This window comes from Bos mutus, chromosome 14, assembly GCF_027580195.1.
Source record: "Bos mutus isolate GX-2022 chromosome 14, NWIPB_WYAK_1.1, whole genome shotgun sequence".
Lineage (NCBI taxonomy): Eukaryota > Metazoa > Chordata > Mammalia > Artiodactyla > Bovidae > Bos > Bos mutus.
Window position 1 is genome coordinate 46,158,880 of NC_091630.1, and position 16,017 is coordinate 46,174,896.

At 39.4% G+C, this 16,017-nt stretch overlaps 1 protein-coding gene across 1 annotated transcript in view; it reads right to left on the reverse strand.

The window, feature by feature from the left end:
* Nucleotides 1–16,017, reverse strand: part of KCNB2 (potassium voltage-gated channel subfamily B member 2) — a 474,255-nt gene that overhangs the window by 430,840 nt on the left and 27,398 nt on the right. Inside the window, exon 2 of the mRNA XM_005907227.3 lies at nt 12,180–12,850. Coding sequence (XP_005907289.1) covers nt 12,180–12,758 — 579 coding nt within the window. The 5' untranslated portion in view covers nt 12,759–12,850. The remainder of the gene's footprint in view (nt 1–12,179; nt 12,851–16,017) is intronic.

Below are 16,017 nucleotides of genomic sequence, written 5' to 3' on the forward strand. Positions count from 1 at the left end.
TTTCAGATGTATGCCTCAAAGGGCAATGGGGTAGAAAAGTTCATCAGCACTTTGGCATTCGCCGGATAACTTAACAAACACAGGCACCTACAGAACACAAAGCAATTTTTTCCGTTGTAACATTTTTTTTCCAATAGATAAGCATACCCAATATAATGTTATTAATCAAATAAGCCTATCAAATGGTTTGCTCTCCTTTAAGCTACTTCATGTATAATCTACATACAAAACTTTGGGGGAAAAAAAGTGTAGGTGATTAGCACTTTGTAAACACGCCATGCAATTTAAAATATTTATAATGGCTCATGAGCAAGACTTTGAAAAATAAATACCAGTGCTTAAAACAGATCTTTGCTTTGAATTTTAATATTACTCATAATTCAATTACTTTACTTATATAATATAGTAATTTTCACACCTGCAGAACTCATTTACGAAATGTAATAAAATGTACTAGCTTTTGTACATAGCAAATATATAAGCATAAATTCATGTTCTCCTAGATTCTAGCCTACCATTTTATATTCCTTTCATTGCATATGTAGTTCATTGCATCTGTAGTATAGCAAATTATCACCTTTTTAAAAACAAGATTTCTTACCAGTATTTTTCTGCCTCTAAACTAAAAACTGCACTGAAATAGAACCCGATGCTTACCTTAAGGATATTATACAGGGTCTCTGCTAGTTTTCCACTGTATTAATGAAATACATCTAATTTATCACAGTACAAATCTGCTGCTATACTTCATAGACAGTGGTGTGATTTACTTTCCAATTCAACCAAATTCTGGCTGAAACAGCGTGTTTGGACACCAATGTATAAGTTAGATTGTTGTTTAGTTGCTAAGTCATGACTGACTCTTTGCAACCGCACGAACTATAGCCCGCCAGGCTCCTCTGTCCATGGGATTTCCCAGGCAAGAACACTGGAGGGGGTAGCCATTTCCTTCTCCAGGAGACCTTCCTGACCCAGGGATAGAACTTATCTCCTGTATGGCAGATGGGTTCTTTACCACTGAGCCATCAGAGAAACCCACAAGTTAGATAGTCCTATACAAAATGTTGCCAAAAACTTAGAGGTAACTCCAAGATGCAAACTAAAATACGAATTAAAAAAAAAAAAAAAAAACGAATATGAGGAACACATTTGGCTGTGGATTTAATTTAGATGACACCAGATAAGATAACTGCACACCAACATCTAAAATCACACTCTATGTTTTATATTAACATTAAATAAAACAATGATCAGAAGGTTGGAGATTCTTTCATTCATATGCAGATATCCTGAGGTTGACTGCAGTGAAGGATGCTCCAATCAAGCAACCCCATTCAGAGCTGCGCTGGGATTACTTGGCCGTCCTTGTCCTGCTGTGGCTTAGGCTTGAGGAGCTATTTAAAGTAGCATTCAACACTTGTGGTTATGTCGAGAGTGACTCAACAAGACATAAGTAAAAGCATGAAATCCAGGGTGGCGATGACCTCTAGCATCCTGAAACAAAATCCTGGGATACTAATGAAAATACTTCTTCCTGCTATTCTTGGACCATTAGAACACTTCCATGGACTTCATGCCCAATCAGATTAGCTTTATATTTAACTACAAACTTTATATTCTGAACAAGCTGTCTTAATTGGATGACAAAGCTGTACCTATCTTAAGTTACCAAACACAGGTTGAAGTTCATTGCATTTTTGTGCAGGTGGATTTTTATAATACATTCTAATGGAGAGGTAGCATTGTATTATATTGAGTTGACCAAAAAGTTCCTTTCAGTTTTTCCATAACATCGTTTGAAAAACCCAAATGAACTTTTCAGTCAACTCAGTATATGAGAAACACTCTCATACACACACACTCCAGAACTGACCTAGTTCAGGTGACACTATGTGAAGGCTGCTGCTGCATGGTTCGCCCACCCAAGACACAGAAACTTGACCACAAACATCAGTTGGAGTCATCTACTTGATAGCTGGTAATATCCAGAACTGTTTCATTTAAAGCTTTATAAAGACATTAAAGGGGATGACTTTAGAGGGGAAAAAATCCATTCATTTTCTGCATTAGCTAACGAGCTAACTTAAACACGGATGTATACACAGCTGCAAATGAATAATACATAGGTGCAGAGTCCGATAGCGCTCTGATGTTCACTTTCAGTGTCTCCTGGAAAAGTTTTAGAAGGATGAGAACAAACACCTTCCTCCTCCCCCACTTTCCCATTGCCCATCACTGTAGTTCTCTGTTCCCAGCTGATCGATGTCAAACAGCTTTTTTCTAGATTGGTTATGTTTGTGTGTCGACTGACAGAACAATTGCTGAGAAGTCTCTGTCTCTTGAAATTCTTCAGAGTTCTCACTGTAAACTATAAAGCTATCATCAACTACAGCGTTACAGATATAGGAAATACAGCTTGCCTCCAATGTCACATACTCCATGGAAAATGCTGGCAGCCGTGACCTGGGAACTCTTTTATCCTTCTCTGCTCCGCTGCAGAGGTAGGAAAGGTTTTAACGATCACCCTGGCTACTGGTGGACAAGAAAAATTTTCACTCTGACTGATGCCTTAAAAGCTCTTATCACTTTTATTATTTTTAAATAGGATATTTTAAATGAAGGATGTGTCCTGTACGAATCTCTATGATACCATAGGATCCCCACCCCCCCATAAAATATAGGAGCAGTTAATGACAATTAGTATATATGACAACCAGAGGAAAAAAACAGATTGGGAGAAGGTAACAGTGCCTGGTGGCCAGCTAAACTCATTAAGTCACTAGTTGCTACAGACAAACCTTACATTATACAGAATTCAGATTTATACCTCACACATTATAGATTATTGAATGTCATGGTACTCTGGGGGTTACTCTCAAATAGCATAAAACCATCAATGCTAAATCAACGTCAAAATTAAAAAAATTTTATCATAATCTTTGGTTATTTCACAAATTGTACATTAGCAGCAAGGATTATTTTTCCCTATGTAATCATATTTTGATCAAAAGGAATTTTTATTTCAGTAATTTATCTAGAATCAACTTTGATAATTATTTAAAAAAAATTTTTCTTATCAATGTTCAATTCACATCTGTATACAGAGTCTCTGTGTTAAGAATGGTTCTTACTTTGAGTCAGTAAACAAGTTTCTCTAAAGACAGATGGGTAAATTTTTCTAATCATGAACACAAAATTTTGTTTATAAATTTCAACTCTATTATTAAATTGTTAGACTGTCATTTTAAAATTAAAATTATGCAAAGCATTTTGCAAAATATGAAGCATTCTCTATTGTTACTGGGACAATTTAAAATATGTTTTTTCTAGTGTTATTTTTTGCTTTAAATTCTTTTTTGTTATTTTATTTGAACTCCAAGTGTATGTATTTCTCATGAACTGTCTCTTTTGTGGAACAAGGTGGAAGGTTTGACCAGTTAAAATAAAGAAAGTGCCCAAAACTTTTTATTTTTGATGATTCAATTTATACAATATTTAATATAAATAAAAGCTCAATATTTCATATGCAATATTAATATTCAAATTGGCTACTTTGACATTCCATAACAAACAAGTATTAATAAGTTCTTTGGAAAGAGAGTATTTCATTTCATTCTATATGACAAATGTTTTTGTCAAATATGTCAGTGGCTAGAAAAAAGGGAAAGATCAGCGAAATTCAGAGCTCCAATGCAACTAACTGCTATATCTGTACCATATTCTTGATTAGTTGTTCAGTCATGTCCGACTCCTTATGACCCTGTGGACTGTAGCCTGCCAGGCTCCTCTGTCCATGGAATTTTCCATGCAGGAATACTGAAGTGGATTGCCATTTCCTTCTCCAGGGAATCTTCCAGACCCAGGGACTGAACCCATGTCTCATGCACTGGCAGGCATTGGCAGGCAGATTCTTTGCTGCTGAGGCACCAGGGGAGCCCATGTCCGTACCATATCACAGCACTAAGGGATCGTTACCAGGGTGACCTGAATATCCTAACACACCAGGGGAAAAGTTAAATAGTAACAATATAAATACACATGGATGAGGCAGAGACTAACCATCTCCTGTGGAATAAAAGCAGTTACAAGACGGCAGTATCATACAATTAATTCGATGAAATTTTCAGGGCAAAGTTCCACTAGACAAAAGAGTGCTTAAAAAGCTAATAGGACGGGCAAGCTGTCCAACGCCAAGGCATATACATCATGGGAACTTTCTTATAAACTCTTAGTATTTGTAAAGTGTTGGTTTAGCTTATTTTTTTTAAACGGGAGATAAAGCTCAGATAAGAATACTTAATCTAAAACATTATTGAAACCATTCTAGAGCCTTCCAAAGTGGAGAGTGTTAAATATTGTGACTATTCCTTCATAATACTTATGCTTACCTAAAGTAGTACATTTGTCACTTTATAAAGTCTCTCACTTGAAATAAAGAAAACAAATCTGTTAATAACCAAAGCAGTGTACGTGGATTTTTAAAACCAGAATATTTAAATACTACTGATGTTCTGAGATAACATTAGATAATGTAGAAAGAACTCTTTAGTTGTTTTTTGTTTTACTTTGAAAATGATAATTACTTATTGAGGTTTAAAAATCAAGCTTGAAAGGAATCTGAATGTCTTCTTTTAGTATTTAATGGAAACTAGTGATTTTTCAAGAGATGAAAATTAAGACTGCTCTCTTAAGACATAACCAAGAAGTAAAGAGGAAATGAAACATACACGATTTGTGGATAATTTCTTTTTAAAAAAATACTCTCGTGTAAGGTGATCACATGGCTTATTGTTCAAATTGGGACACTTTTTAAGAATGAAAGGAGATGTTATTAATAATTAGAGTAGGGCAAAAGTCTAACAACTTTAACTGGGGTATTCTCAGCAAAACCAGGACTTATGGCCCCCTCTGCTAAAAGCACCAGAGAAGGCAATGGCAACCCACTCCAGTGTTCTTGCCTGGAAAATCCCATGGGCAGAGGAGCCTGGTAGGCTGCAGTCCATGGGGTCGCAAAGAGTTGGAGAGACTTCATTTTCACTTTTCACTTTCATGCACTGGAGAAGGAAATGTCAACCTACTCCAGTGTTCTTGCTTGGAGAATCCCAGGGACGGGGGAGCCTGGTGGGCTGCCGTCCATGGGGTCGCACAGAGTCAGACACGACTGAAGCGACTTAACAGCAGCAGCAGCAGCAGCAGCTGCTAAAAGCACATGGGATGTGAATTTTCTAGCAATTTCTTCTTTTTTCACCTTTCTCTTTCTGATCAAATGAGGCCAAGTGGACAAAGAGTGGTGTATTTTCAGGGCAGCTTTTTGGGAAAAGCAGAGATGCATGGATCTGGAACCAAACAATGGAGTAACTGAGCCATCTTCATCAAAGAGAGGAAGGTGGGAGGGATTTTCAGGAGGGAGGGGACATACGTACACCTATGGCTGATTCATGTTGATATCTGGCAGAAACCAACACAATATTGTAAAGCAATTATCCTCCAATTAAAAATAAATAATATTTTTTAAAAGCCCAATGTTGTTTTCTACCTTATCTGTTTTATTCTCTTATACCTAATTTCCTCCAGACTTTCAGCCTGTTAGTCTTCATGGATTATATATTTAAAAAAGAAAAACTTATCTCCAATTGAATCATCCACAGACTGGCCAAGTTCTGTTAACTCCTTTGAGCACCTCCAAACCCTTGTGCCCTGTTATCAGAAAAACGCAAAAACCTAATCTGTGCAGCTGGAATGCAGAAAGGAAAGGCCAAGAAGCAAAATCAGCAAGCATTCAACACGGAAACAGCATGACCAGTGCACTAATTAGGCCACTGATGATTCAAGGCAAGAGCTACAGTACGCTCAATCCACAGAGGGGCCCAATGCAGGGAGATTTCTGTGTGTATTCACATGGCAGTGTTTATTTTGGGTCACCCATTTATGGTTTTGATGGTTACTATTACTGTTAATCATTAAGAAAGTTATCAGAAAGCTAAACTGAGGGTTTTGTATGAGCAGTGTTGTTCACCTGACTATATATAGAGAGAGACATATATATGTGTATGTATATATGTGTGTGTGTGTGTGTATAGCAGAGAATTATGCATGTGTATGTGTGTATATATATATATGTATATATACACATGCATAACATGTGAAAGTTCTCTTCTTGGACTAAAAGGAAATAATTTATGGGTCTGTTTTCATACCTTTCTTTTTTCATTCAAAGCATGAGACTAACTGATTCACATACTATAAATAGAATCAGAATGTTAAATATTCTTTTCCTCCTGATGAATGCACAGGAGTTTTGTTTTATTTGGATTTATTTTCTTTTTACTATTTCTGTGACTTGAAAGGTCTACACTCTAATTCCATCAGAATAGAGAGGGCGGTTATCATCGAAGGGCGACGAACAGGCACCGTTTCCTGGGAAACTCATAACTTTGGTCTCTGGCTCCTCAGAGAGCTGGAGGCCTAGTGACAGACTGCAGACATCTATCCTGGCCAACTTCCCTCTTGATCCAATGATAACCAAGGTTTTCAGACCCTTCCCATGCTTGCTCTAAGGACTCTGCTGCATCCCACCAGTGATGGTGGCCACGTGAATACCTTGGAGCTCATAAGCCAGAAGCAGGAAACACAGTCATTGCCTTCTTCCATTCGATGCATTCTCAGTGTCATTGCCAAGAGGAGAAAATTGGTTCTTGTGCGGAGGGGTGAAAAAATTCTTAGCTATTTCAATAGTTTGTAGCCCTTCAGTGTCGAACCTGACAAAATCATATTCCTTCATATGCAGTAACTTTCTTTAGAGAGAATTTAAATTTAGCTTAATTTTTTCCTTAGGGGGTCATTACTGAAAAAGTTAATAATTCTTTACTCAATCATCATTTCCATTTTCCTGAGGATGAAAGAGAGACAGAGAGAGAGAAGGGGGGTTGGGGAAAGGGAGGAGGAGAAGAGAATAGGGAAAAGGCACCCCTTAAAAAAAGTGGCAGCTGAGGGGAAATGGGGAAACTGAAGAGAGAGAAGCAGATGATAAACAGTAGCCCCCAGTGACCCAGGATCCTGTCCAACAGGACCCTTGGGTGGCTCTCTCTGTGCTGGCTCAGATGAACAGAAGTGGCAGAAGTGACAATATCCTTATATTGTTCTTATTAAGACTGCTTATAGTCTGGTTTCCTGACCCGACCCCTGGGATCGACCTGTTGGCTGCCCTAACCACAGCTGGTCGGCTTAGAGTAGGTACTTGGCCTAAGCTGAGCACTCCCCCTGAGATTTCAGACTTGGGACAAACTGAGGATTGAACTTGTCCCTGCTCTGGGAGTTGAAACTGGGATATTTCACATTCAGGAGCTACAGACACCATGCTGTTCTATTACTGCTGTTGGCAGCACATTTCTTTTACTTACAACCAAAGACACCTAGTGTTTCTCTGGGGTCTCAGAGGGCAAAGAGTCCACCTGCAATGCAGGAGACCGGGTTCAATCCCTGGGTCTGGAAGATAAGGGAATGGGAACCCATTCTAGCGTTCTTGCCTGGAGAATCCCATGGACAGAGGAGCCTGGCAGGCTACCATCCATGGGGTCGCAAAGAGTGAGACATGACTGAGCCACAAACCCTTTCACTTTCACAGACACTTAACTCAGATAAGCAAGACTTAAGAAAGAAAAAGTAAGAAAAGAAAAAGTGTCTTTTACTACCATAACCAACCCAGGGGTAAGGGTAAGGTTCCTCATAACACGGGAAACAAGCAGGAAATGTACCACGGTAACCCTTGCCCATAACTCAGGGAGGTTCGTTCTGGGAAGCTGCCTCACATCTTCTCCATGCCTGTGGCTTCTTAAGACTTCTCACCTTCCCTGGAATAACAGACCTGTACCAGACCTCTTGGCCCCCAAAGTTATCCTAGATCTCCCCACCATGCCCAGTAACAATCCGCCAGATGGAAAGCAGAATTTCACATGAGAAGGCTATACAGCACTGTCTGCACACCACGTCCACTTCCTTGATGGGTTGAGGTTTGCCTCTTGGGCTCAGCCATTCCTAATTGGGTTTGTCTGAAGACCCACCAACTTCCTTTGCCCTTGACCTTCCTCAGATACCCTAGTGAGGGCGCTGTACTGTACTGAGTCTGCTGCTGCTGCTGCTGCTGCTAAGTCGCTTCAGTCGTGTCTGACTCTGTGCGACCCCATAGAAGGCAGCCCACCAGGCTCCCCCGTCCCTGGGATTCTCTAGGCAAGAATACTGGAGTGGGTTGCCATTTCCTTCTCCAATGCATGAAAGTGAAAAGTCTAGTCCCCTCCAACTCTCAGATGGGCTGTGCATCTTCCTGGCCGTTTTTCATCCCAAAGGCTGATAAGCCTGCCAGCCATAGAACCATTTCCCCTAAATAAATGCTTTCAAACACCTCTCAGACCTGAGTCTCTGTAAGCAGTATTTAAAAGGGAATCACTACTGCAGTTCCTTTGGGAAGAGGCCAAAGAGAAAAATAAAATGTTTCCAATTCAGAAGCTGACTAAATTGCTCTGGGCTGGAAGAGGTACGGGATCACATCTAATTCCAAATCACTGCCCAGGAAACTGGCATCCAGTTAAGCCCATCTCTTCCCCTTGCATGTTCCTATGACAAGCATCCCAGAGCCTGCAATTCCATGTGGTGGTAACCCAGAGACTGGTCCCAACCACCCCCCCAGGCCCATTTGACTGGACCCCACATTCACAAATAGTCTCAAATGTAAACTTTATACATTATCTCTATGGGAGGGAAAATTTACAGCCACCAGAGACACAGGATAGACAAAGCCCATCACACAGACATAAACTCAGGTCCCGTTACTAGATGATACCATGCCCCCCAAAACACTTTGTTTTTCACAAAGTGTCTATTTTGGGAAAGTACAATTGTATTTCATGGTATTCTATAACTGTGTAAAAATGTTAATTTGTTAAATATAGACATTTTAAATATATCATGCTTTTAAACTCTATTTGCCTTTTTTTTCACTTACTAATATACTAGAAAGTTCAATGAATAGAAATGACACCAAGAAGCATGTTCTATAAGAGCTGAATCATTACTGTCAGGGTCATACCCAGAGATGGTGTGACAGATCAGTGGGCCTTGCAATAATTTTATATATCACAGCGGATACCCCTAGGACAGACTGAACAATTACTACATAATAGATTACTGAGTATTTATTCCATGTCAATGAATAGATATTTTAACTTACTATGGAATATTTGATAGAAAATGTCGAATTTTTCCTGCTATACTAGGGATTATATAATTTCATAACATTTATATTTTACTACAGAAATATTATAAAATACAGAAAAACCAAAGAGACAAAAACAAATATTTTCTAGGATATGAAATCCCTGTTTAACCTAAGAGAATATTTATTAAATTTTGGAGAGAAGGGAATGATTCTACATGTCCACTCTAATGTGTGTAGTGCACAGAGAACCATCTATAAACATTCAATTGAATAAGCAATAACCGATGGCAGCCCACTCCAGTATTCTTGCCTGGAGAATCCTATGGACAGAGGAGCTTGGTGGGCTATAGTCCATAGCGTCACAAAGAGTTGGACACGACTGAAGCGACTTTACACACACACACCCACACACACACACCCAATAACTGAAAAAGCAAGGTAAACAGATACTCTCCTCCAAAGTTATCTTACCTCTCAAACAAGTTAGAAAAAAACCACAGATTCCAAGCATTCCTGCATAAGAATTTCATAGCACAAGCAGGATCCTGATGTACCTATAACATAGTGAAAGCTAGAATACAATCCTACTGAAGCACTGACAAAATGAATTTTCCCCAAGTTATAAAAATACTATTCACCCATATTCACACACACATCACATTAACTCCCCTCACCAATAATTATTCTAGAAAAATAACAAGTTAGATGACTAGAAAAGAGTACAGGAAAGGTAGTTAGTGGTTTGTATAAGGCATCATTCAGAGCTGTTTCTAAAAGGCTCCAAACCTCAGACAAATGAACAATACTTTCACTTAACTACCATGCAATCAAATGTAAAGAATTTATATAATATTTCCCCATTCAAACAGAGAGGGAAATGTACACATTTAAACAAACAAAAACAAATCCTTCATGAAAATTCAGTAGAGAATCTACTTAGGCTAGCAGAGATTTGCTTAACTTGATTAATAATTTGGAACCATATTTATTATTTACAACTTCACAAAATCTTCCAAAACCAAAGTCCTTGGCTGCTGGGTATAGTTTTCAGGTAGATATCTGTGCAAACATAATCTGAAGCAGGTTTAAATACTCTGATGTAGAGGGGTGTGTATATGTGTTATATTATATACAACTATATACAATAGGCCATTATCAACAACACCTTCTTAGAGATCAAGACATGGCTTTGTGTCTAAAATTTAGAGATTAAACAAACTCTGTCATCTCAGGAATGAAATTACTGACATTATTGCATCCTTATCAGGAATTCTTCAGAAAAAATATGTACATACTTGAAATTTTTTCTATAACAATACTTAATTTTAGATGTGTGTTAATAATGTTATCAGCAAATAAATCAAATTGGCCTTTCAAATTTTCTTTGATTTAGCTGCTTATATTTGGCTAACTCCCTCTGGACCATCTGGTGGTACAATGATTTATTCCTCAATTGCCTAAAATCTTGAACGAGTTCATTTGACACCCAAAATACTCCCCTAAACCCAGAATTTATCTTATTCAGGTTCAAAATTCACTCCATGTTTTTAGTAGTAACTCAAATGTGTAACTTAAAGGTTTGACATTGGAAGAGAAGTAACCTTTCTCAACCAAAGTCCACATCTCTCTCTTACAGATAAAACAAAAGGAAACAAATTATTCATAACTACAAAAGACCTAGTTGAAACCTTTCATTTGCCACAAAATGTGCATTTCCTCATCATGAACAGCAGAAATAACATTTCATTCCATTTAGTTCCACATCCTGGCCGGAAAGTAAAATGCCTTTATAAGTCAAAAGATGCAAAACTAGAAATATCAATCAGTGCAAGAAGCAGTTTTATGATAGTCTGCATCCAGTTGATAATTTATGTTATTTACATGCTGTAAACTATTATGGAGAATTGTAATTTTCAGTCAAAGGCACACAGAATCAATTACATTTCCATAATTTTTACTGTTTATAAGAAAAGACAACTGGAAAAAAAGACAGTAAGTAATCCAAAGAATTTATAGGATTATTCACTGTTTTCTCTACTCCATATTCCATTTTCATCTAATTGGCACAAAATGTCAATCCTATGCTTCTGCAGCTAAAGATGACTCTTTGGGCTTTTTACTTACAATTCATACTGAAATAAAGAACTAAATATATGCAATGAAAATCAGTTTCTGCTAACTCTCAAAGCTCCAAATAGAGTTAGGTGAACACTGTCATGCAATTGAATTAAATGCTGAAATTAGTGGCCAAAATTTTTACTCTTAGATTGAGATGTATCCAAGATCAATGGAAAAATATGAATTGACCTTCCTTTTCAGCCAACACTTTATGATCTGAGATATGGGAACATCTCAATTGTGAACACAATTATACACCAACAAAAACAACACTGTTAGAGCAGACCTCACAGGAGGGGGACAGTCGATGCACGCTGACACTGATTCACCCCTTACACTGCCTCATAAGGCGGATCCTTCCTCAATGGGGGCCCCCAGCCCTGCTGGTCTACACTGGACCATGCTCTCCAGTCTCTCCTGCTCCTCCAGAGGACCAGGCCGGGAGGCACCTCCTCCACTTTCAATGACAGCACCGAACTTCATTCAGGATGGTGCCCAGGCCTATCTGCAAGACTCCACACCGGATGGATCTGAGTTCATGTTCTCCCCTCAGCCTTCAAGTCACCAACCCCAGACGGCATCTGGGTGGTCAGCAGTCTTCAACATCAAAGCACCTAGGCTGTTCCCAAGTAACAAAAAACACTTAGGAAAGAGTAATGCCACTGTATGCCTTATCAATAAGAATAACTCAATTTCACTCCATAAGATCTTGGAAAGGACGTCTCCCTGCATAGACACCCTATGCTACGTCTTACCCAAACATCTTAAACCACGAAAAGCATACTTTCTAGAATATAGGGACCGCCTTTTTGAACCATGCGTAAGAAAGTCACACTCTTGCTTTTCATACCTTGGCAGCCACGGACGAGTTGGGCTTCTCTAGCAGGTCCCAGAGTTTCTTTCTCTTTTCAGGGCAGCAGGTGTTATCAAACTCTTCACCCTCGCGTTCCCGCATGGTCTCCGCCTCCCGCCGCAGTTCTTCGTTCATCTGCTCCTTCTTTTGATGATACCTGGCTTGGCAGCACGACTCTAAGTAGATCTCATCGATCCCCCAGTAATCAAGCTCTTGGCCGAAAGAGAGAGCGCACATTTCTTCCATCATGTGGAGTTTCCCTGTCCGGTAGAAATTTAAAATGGAAGTGAAGGCTCCTGGGTGCCGATCGAAGAAATATTCGTTCTCGTTCAGGTTGTAGTCATCGCACACCTCCAGGAGGCTCTCGTGCGTGTTGCAGTCCCGGAGCTTCCCCAGGCGGGTCCTGGGCAACCGGTCCAACGTTCTCCACAGGACCTCGTGGTTGAGGCCCCCCACGTTGATCTTCACCCTCCGGGAGCACGTTTTGCTCCTAATGATGTCCACTGGTTCCGGTGGAAGAGAAAGTGTCGACCTTGACGTCTTCCTGTTTAAGCCAGGGGGAACCTTCTCTGCCATTTTGGACTGCACAAAGGGTCCTCAAAAGGATGCGCCGCTGGAAGGTCAACTCAAGCTAGATCCCTCTGCGGCAGGCATTTCCACGGATGCACCTGGAAGAAAGCAACCATAAAGCCTCTGGTTACTTGCATTTTTCCTAAAGCATTTCCTGTTCTATGAGATCACTCCGCTGTTCGTGCACAACCCGGAGGTATAACAATAATTACTGTGTATTGATGGAGATGTCTATCTTTGCTAAAACTTAAAAGGCATAAGGAAGAAAAGACCACACAATGTACTATGCAGAAGAAGCTGTATTCAATTTTTTATACACCTATAGGCAGACAGCTCCCAAATTTGTCACTGGAGACCTCTTTCTCAAGCTTTGAACTATCCTCGTGCTGATCAACTCTTCCCAAATGAAACGCAGACACATCAAGCTAAACCCAGCACACCTCCAACCTTCCCCATCAGTTCATGTTCCTTCTCAGATGTGTGGTCCTCTGCACCCCCACACTGAGCTAGCTACCCAAGCTAAAACTCTAAGAAATTCCCATCCATCTGTCCACATGCAAATAAGCACCAGGTCTTAACCAACTGAACATTGCTTAAGCCCTCTGCCTGTATTACCCAGTCCCCATTACTCCTGAACCATGCTGTTCAAACTCTCAGCATCTCTTGCCTACATTTCTTTGTTTAAAAAAATATTTTTATCATTATTTATTTATTTTGGCTGTGCTGGGACTTCATTTCTGTGTGGGCTTTGTTCTAGTTGCGGTGCAGGAGCTTCTCAGCGCAGTGGCTTCTCCTGTTGCAGTGCACAGGCTCTATGGTAGGTGGGCCTCAGTAGTTGCCGCTCCTGGGCTTTAGAGCACAGGCTTAATAGTTGAGGCACATGGGCTTAGTTGTCCCACGGCATGTGTAATCTTTCTGGAGCAAGGATGGAACTCCTGTCTCCTGCATTGGCAGGTGGATTCTTTACCGCTGAGCCACCAGGGAAGACCCCTTGCCTACATTTCTACAGTAGCATCTGAAACTATATCCTGAGCTCTGGTTTTGTCCACATTAAAAAAAAAAATTCTCTGTATAGCTTCTAGAATGATCCACTAAGAAACAAATCTGATTTAACCATGCTTTAATCCCTACAAACATCCAATGTAACTGGCAGTATAAAGTCCCCTGAGCCCTGGCAGATGTGACCTACCTCTCCACTCTCACCTCTCATTCCTCCTTCATCACTGTACTCCAGCAACCCCAGACTACACACACTATTCTGTTTCAAGCTCCTGGCCTTTGTTCATGCTGTGTCCTGGAAGGTTTGACTAACTTCAGCTTGCTCTTCAAGACTCAGTTCAGACATCACCTCCTCCAAAAAGTCTTCCATGATACATCTCCACTAGGATCCTGAAACTCTGTGAGTGTCTATTCTGCTTCACCACACCACTGCAATCACACCTTTCCCAAGGATACTGGGAGCCCTGAAAGACAAAGACTATTTTCTCTGTTACATCTTTATCACTGAGCACAGTTCTTACATATTGTGAGGGTTTGATAAATGCTGAATAGTCAATTTTTAATTGTTCTCCATAGGGTAGCTGACAAAAGACCTAGTAAGGCTAATGTATATGGCTGGAAAAATGCATAAGTGGAATTAATTGGATACTTGCCTAAAATGCATCTATATTTACATGTTATGTGTATATAAGTTTGTGTGTACATAGGATATGTCAGAATGTGTGTGTGTTTACATTCTTTGACCCACAGCTCTTTTCTCCTGTGGACTAATTCTTTAAAACATGACTGTTTTAGTAGTCCCTCTTATTGATCTATTCTTCTGATCTGCAGCAGTAAGCATCTTCTTATTTGATCTTTCTCTATAATGTTTTTGCAGAAAACCATGGTGCTTCAAGCAATTCACCTCAAACACCACTTTTAATGTAAAACACCATGTTTCACACAGGCAATAGCTTATACCAAAGGGAAAAGCTTTTAGATTTAAGAGGCCCTTATAATTAGAATTCTCTTTTAAGATACACACCAATTTTACCATGTCTTTGGTCTCTCCACTCCTATAAGTTAAATTTATTTCTCCACCTGGAAGCCAAGTATTCTCGCAAATGAAAATAAGTCAAATTTATGAAAAAATAGTGCTGGACACTGTAAGAAGTATTTCAAATATGGCCAATAAATATACTTGACATGGGAGTTTTTTCAGCTACATAGATACAGAAATATTTAAAGCATATACATATACATTCTCATTGCAGATGACAAAAATGCCTATTTTTACAATAAAGGAGAATTACAATAATTTGGGTAAGTATCAAATCCTCTAAGCCTCAATTTCTTAATCTAAAAAATGAGGATAATAGTATGTACTTTATAGGCAGTGTTTAGACAATTAAATGAGATACTTTATGTGAAGTGCCCATTACAGGGAAATATATCTGAATAGAATAAAAAAACTCACAATTCTCCTGTTTTTAAACTTATTTTATTATTATTATACAAATTGTAATACAAATTACAAATAATTTAATACAAATCCCATGGAATTTTCCAGGCAAGAAGACTGGAGTGGGTTCCCAATTCCTCCTCCAGGGGATCTTTTCAACCCAGGGATCAAACCTGCATCTCCTGTGTCTCCTGCAATGGCAGGTGGGTTCTTTACCACTAGCACTACTTGGGAAGCCCTCACATTTCTCCCTTCTTACCTTCCAATCAACTACATGAAAACTATGATCAAAAGCTATACCAGTGTCTATTAAATAAATGCTAGTATTTAATTTTTTATGCATATGTTCAGTCTCCTCTAGTGGATTTTAAGCCTATTAGTCCAGGAATTCTTGGTCTTATATTTTCTCCACCGAGCCCTGTACCTACACACATAATGGGTACCTTATAGCACATATCTTTGATGCCACTGATGCTCATGTCCAACTTTTGTATTCAGATGATAATGGACTACACACTACACATCAAATAGCATGTGAGAGAGGGCAGAGTAATATTGTGTGTGTGTGTTCACTCAGTCATATCCGACTCTTTGCAACCCTATGGACTGTAGCCTGCCAGGCTCCTCTGTCCATGGGGATTTTCCAGGCAAGAATACTGGAGTGGGTTTCCATGCCCTCCTCCAGAAAGCAATATTAGGACTGGGCAAAATAAATGAAAATATTACAGATGGATAATTCAGTGGTGAATCTGAAGTGTCTGTTCTCCATCAAATAACTCAGTTTCAGGTACAATGACATCTCAGGTACTCATACAGATTATGTGA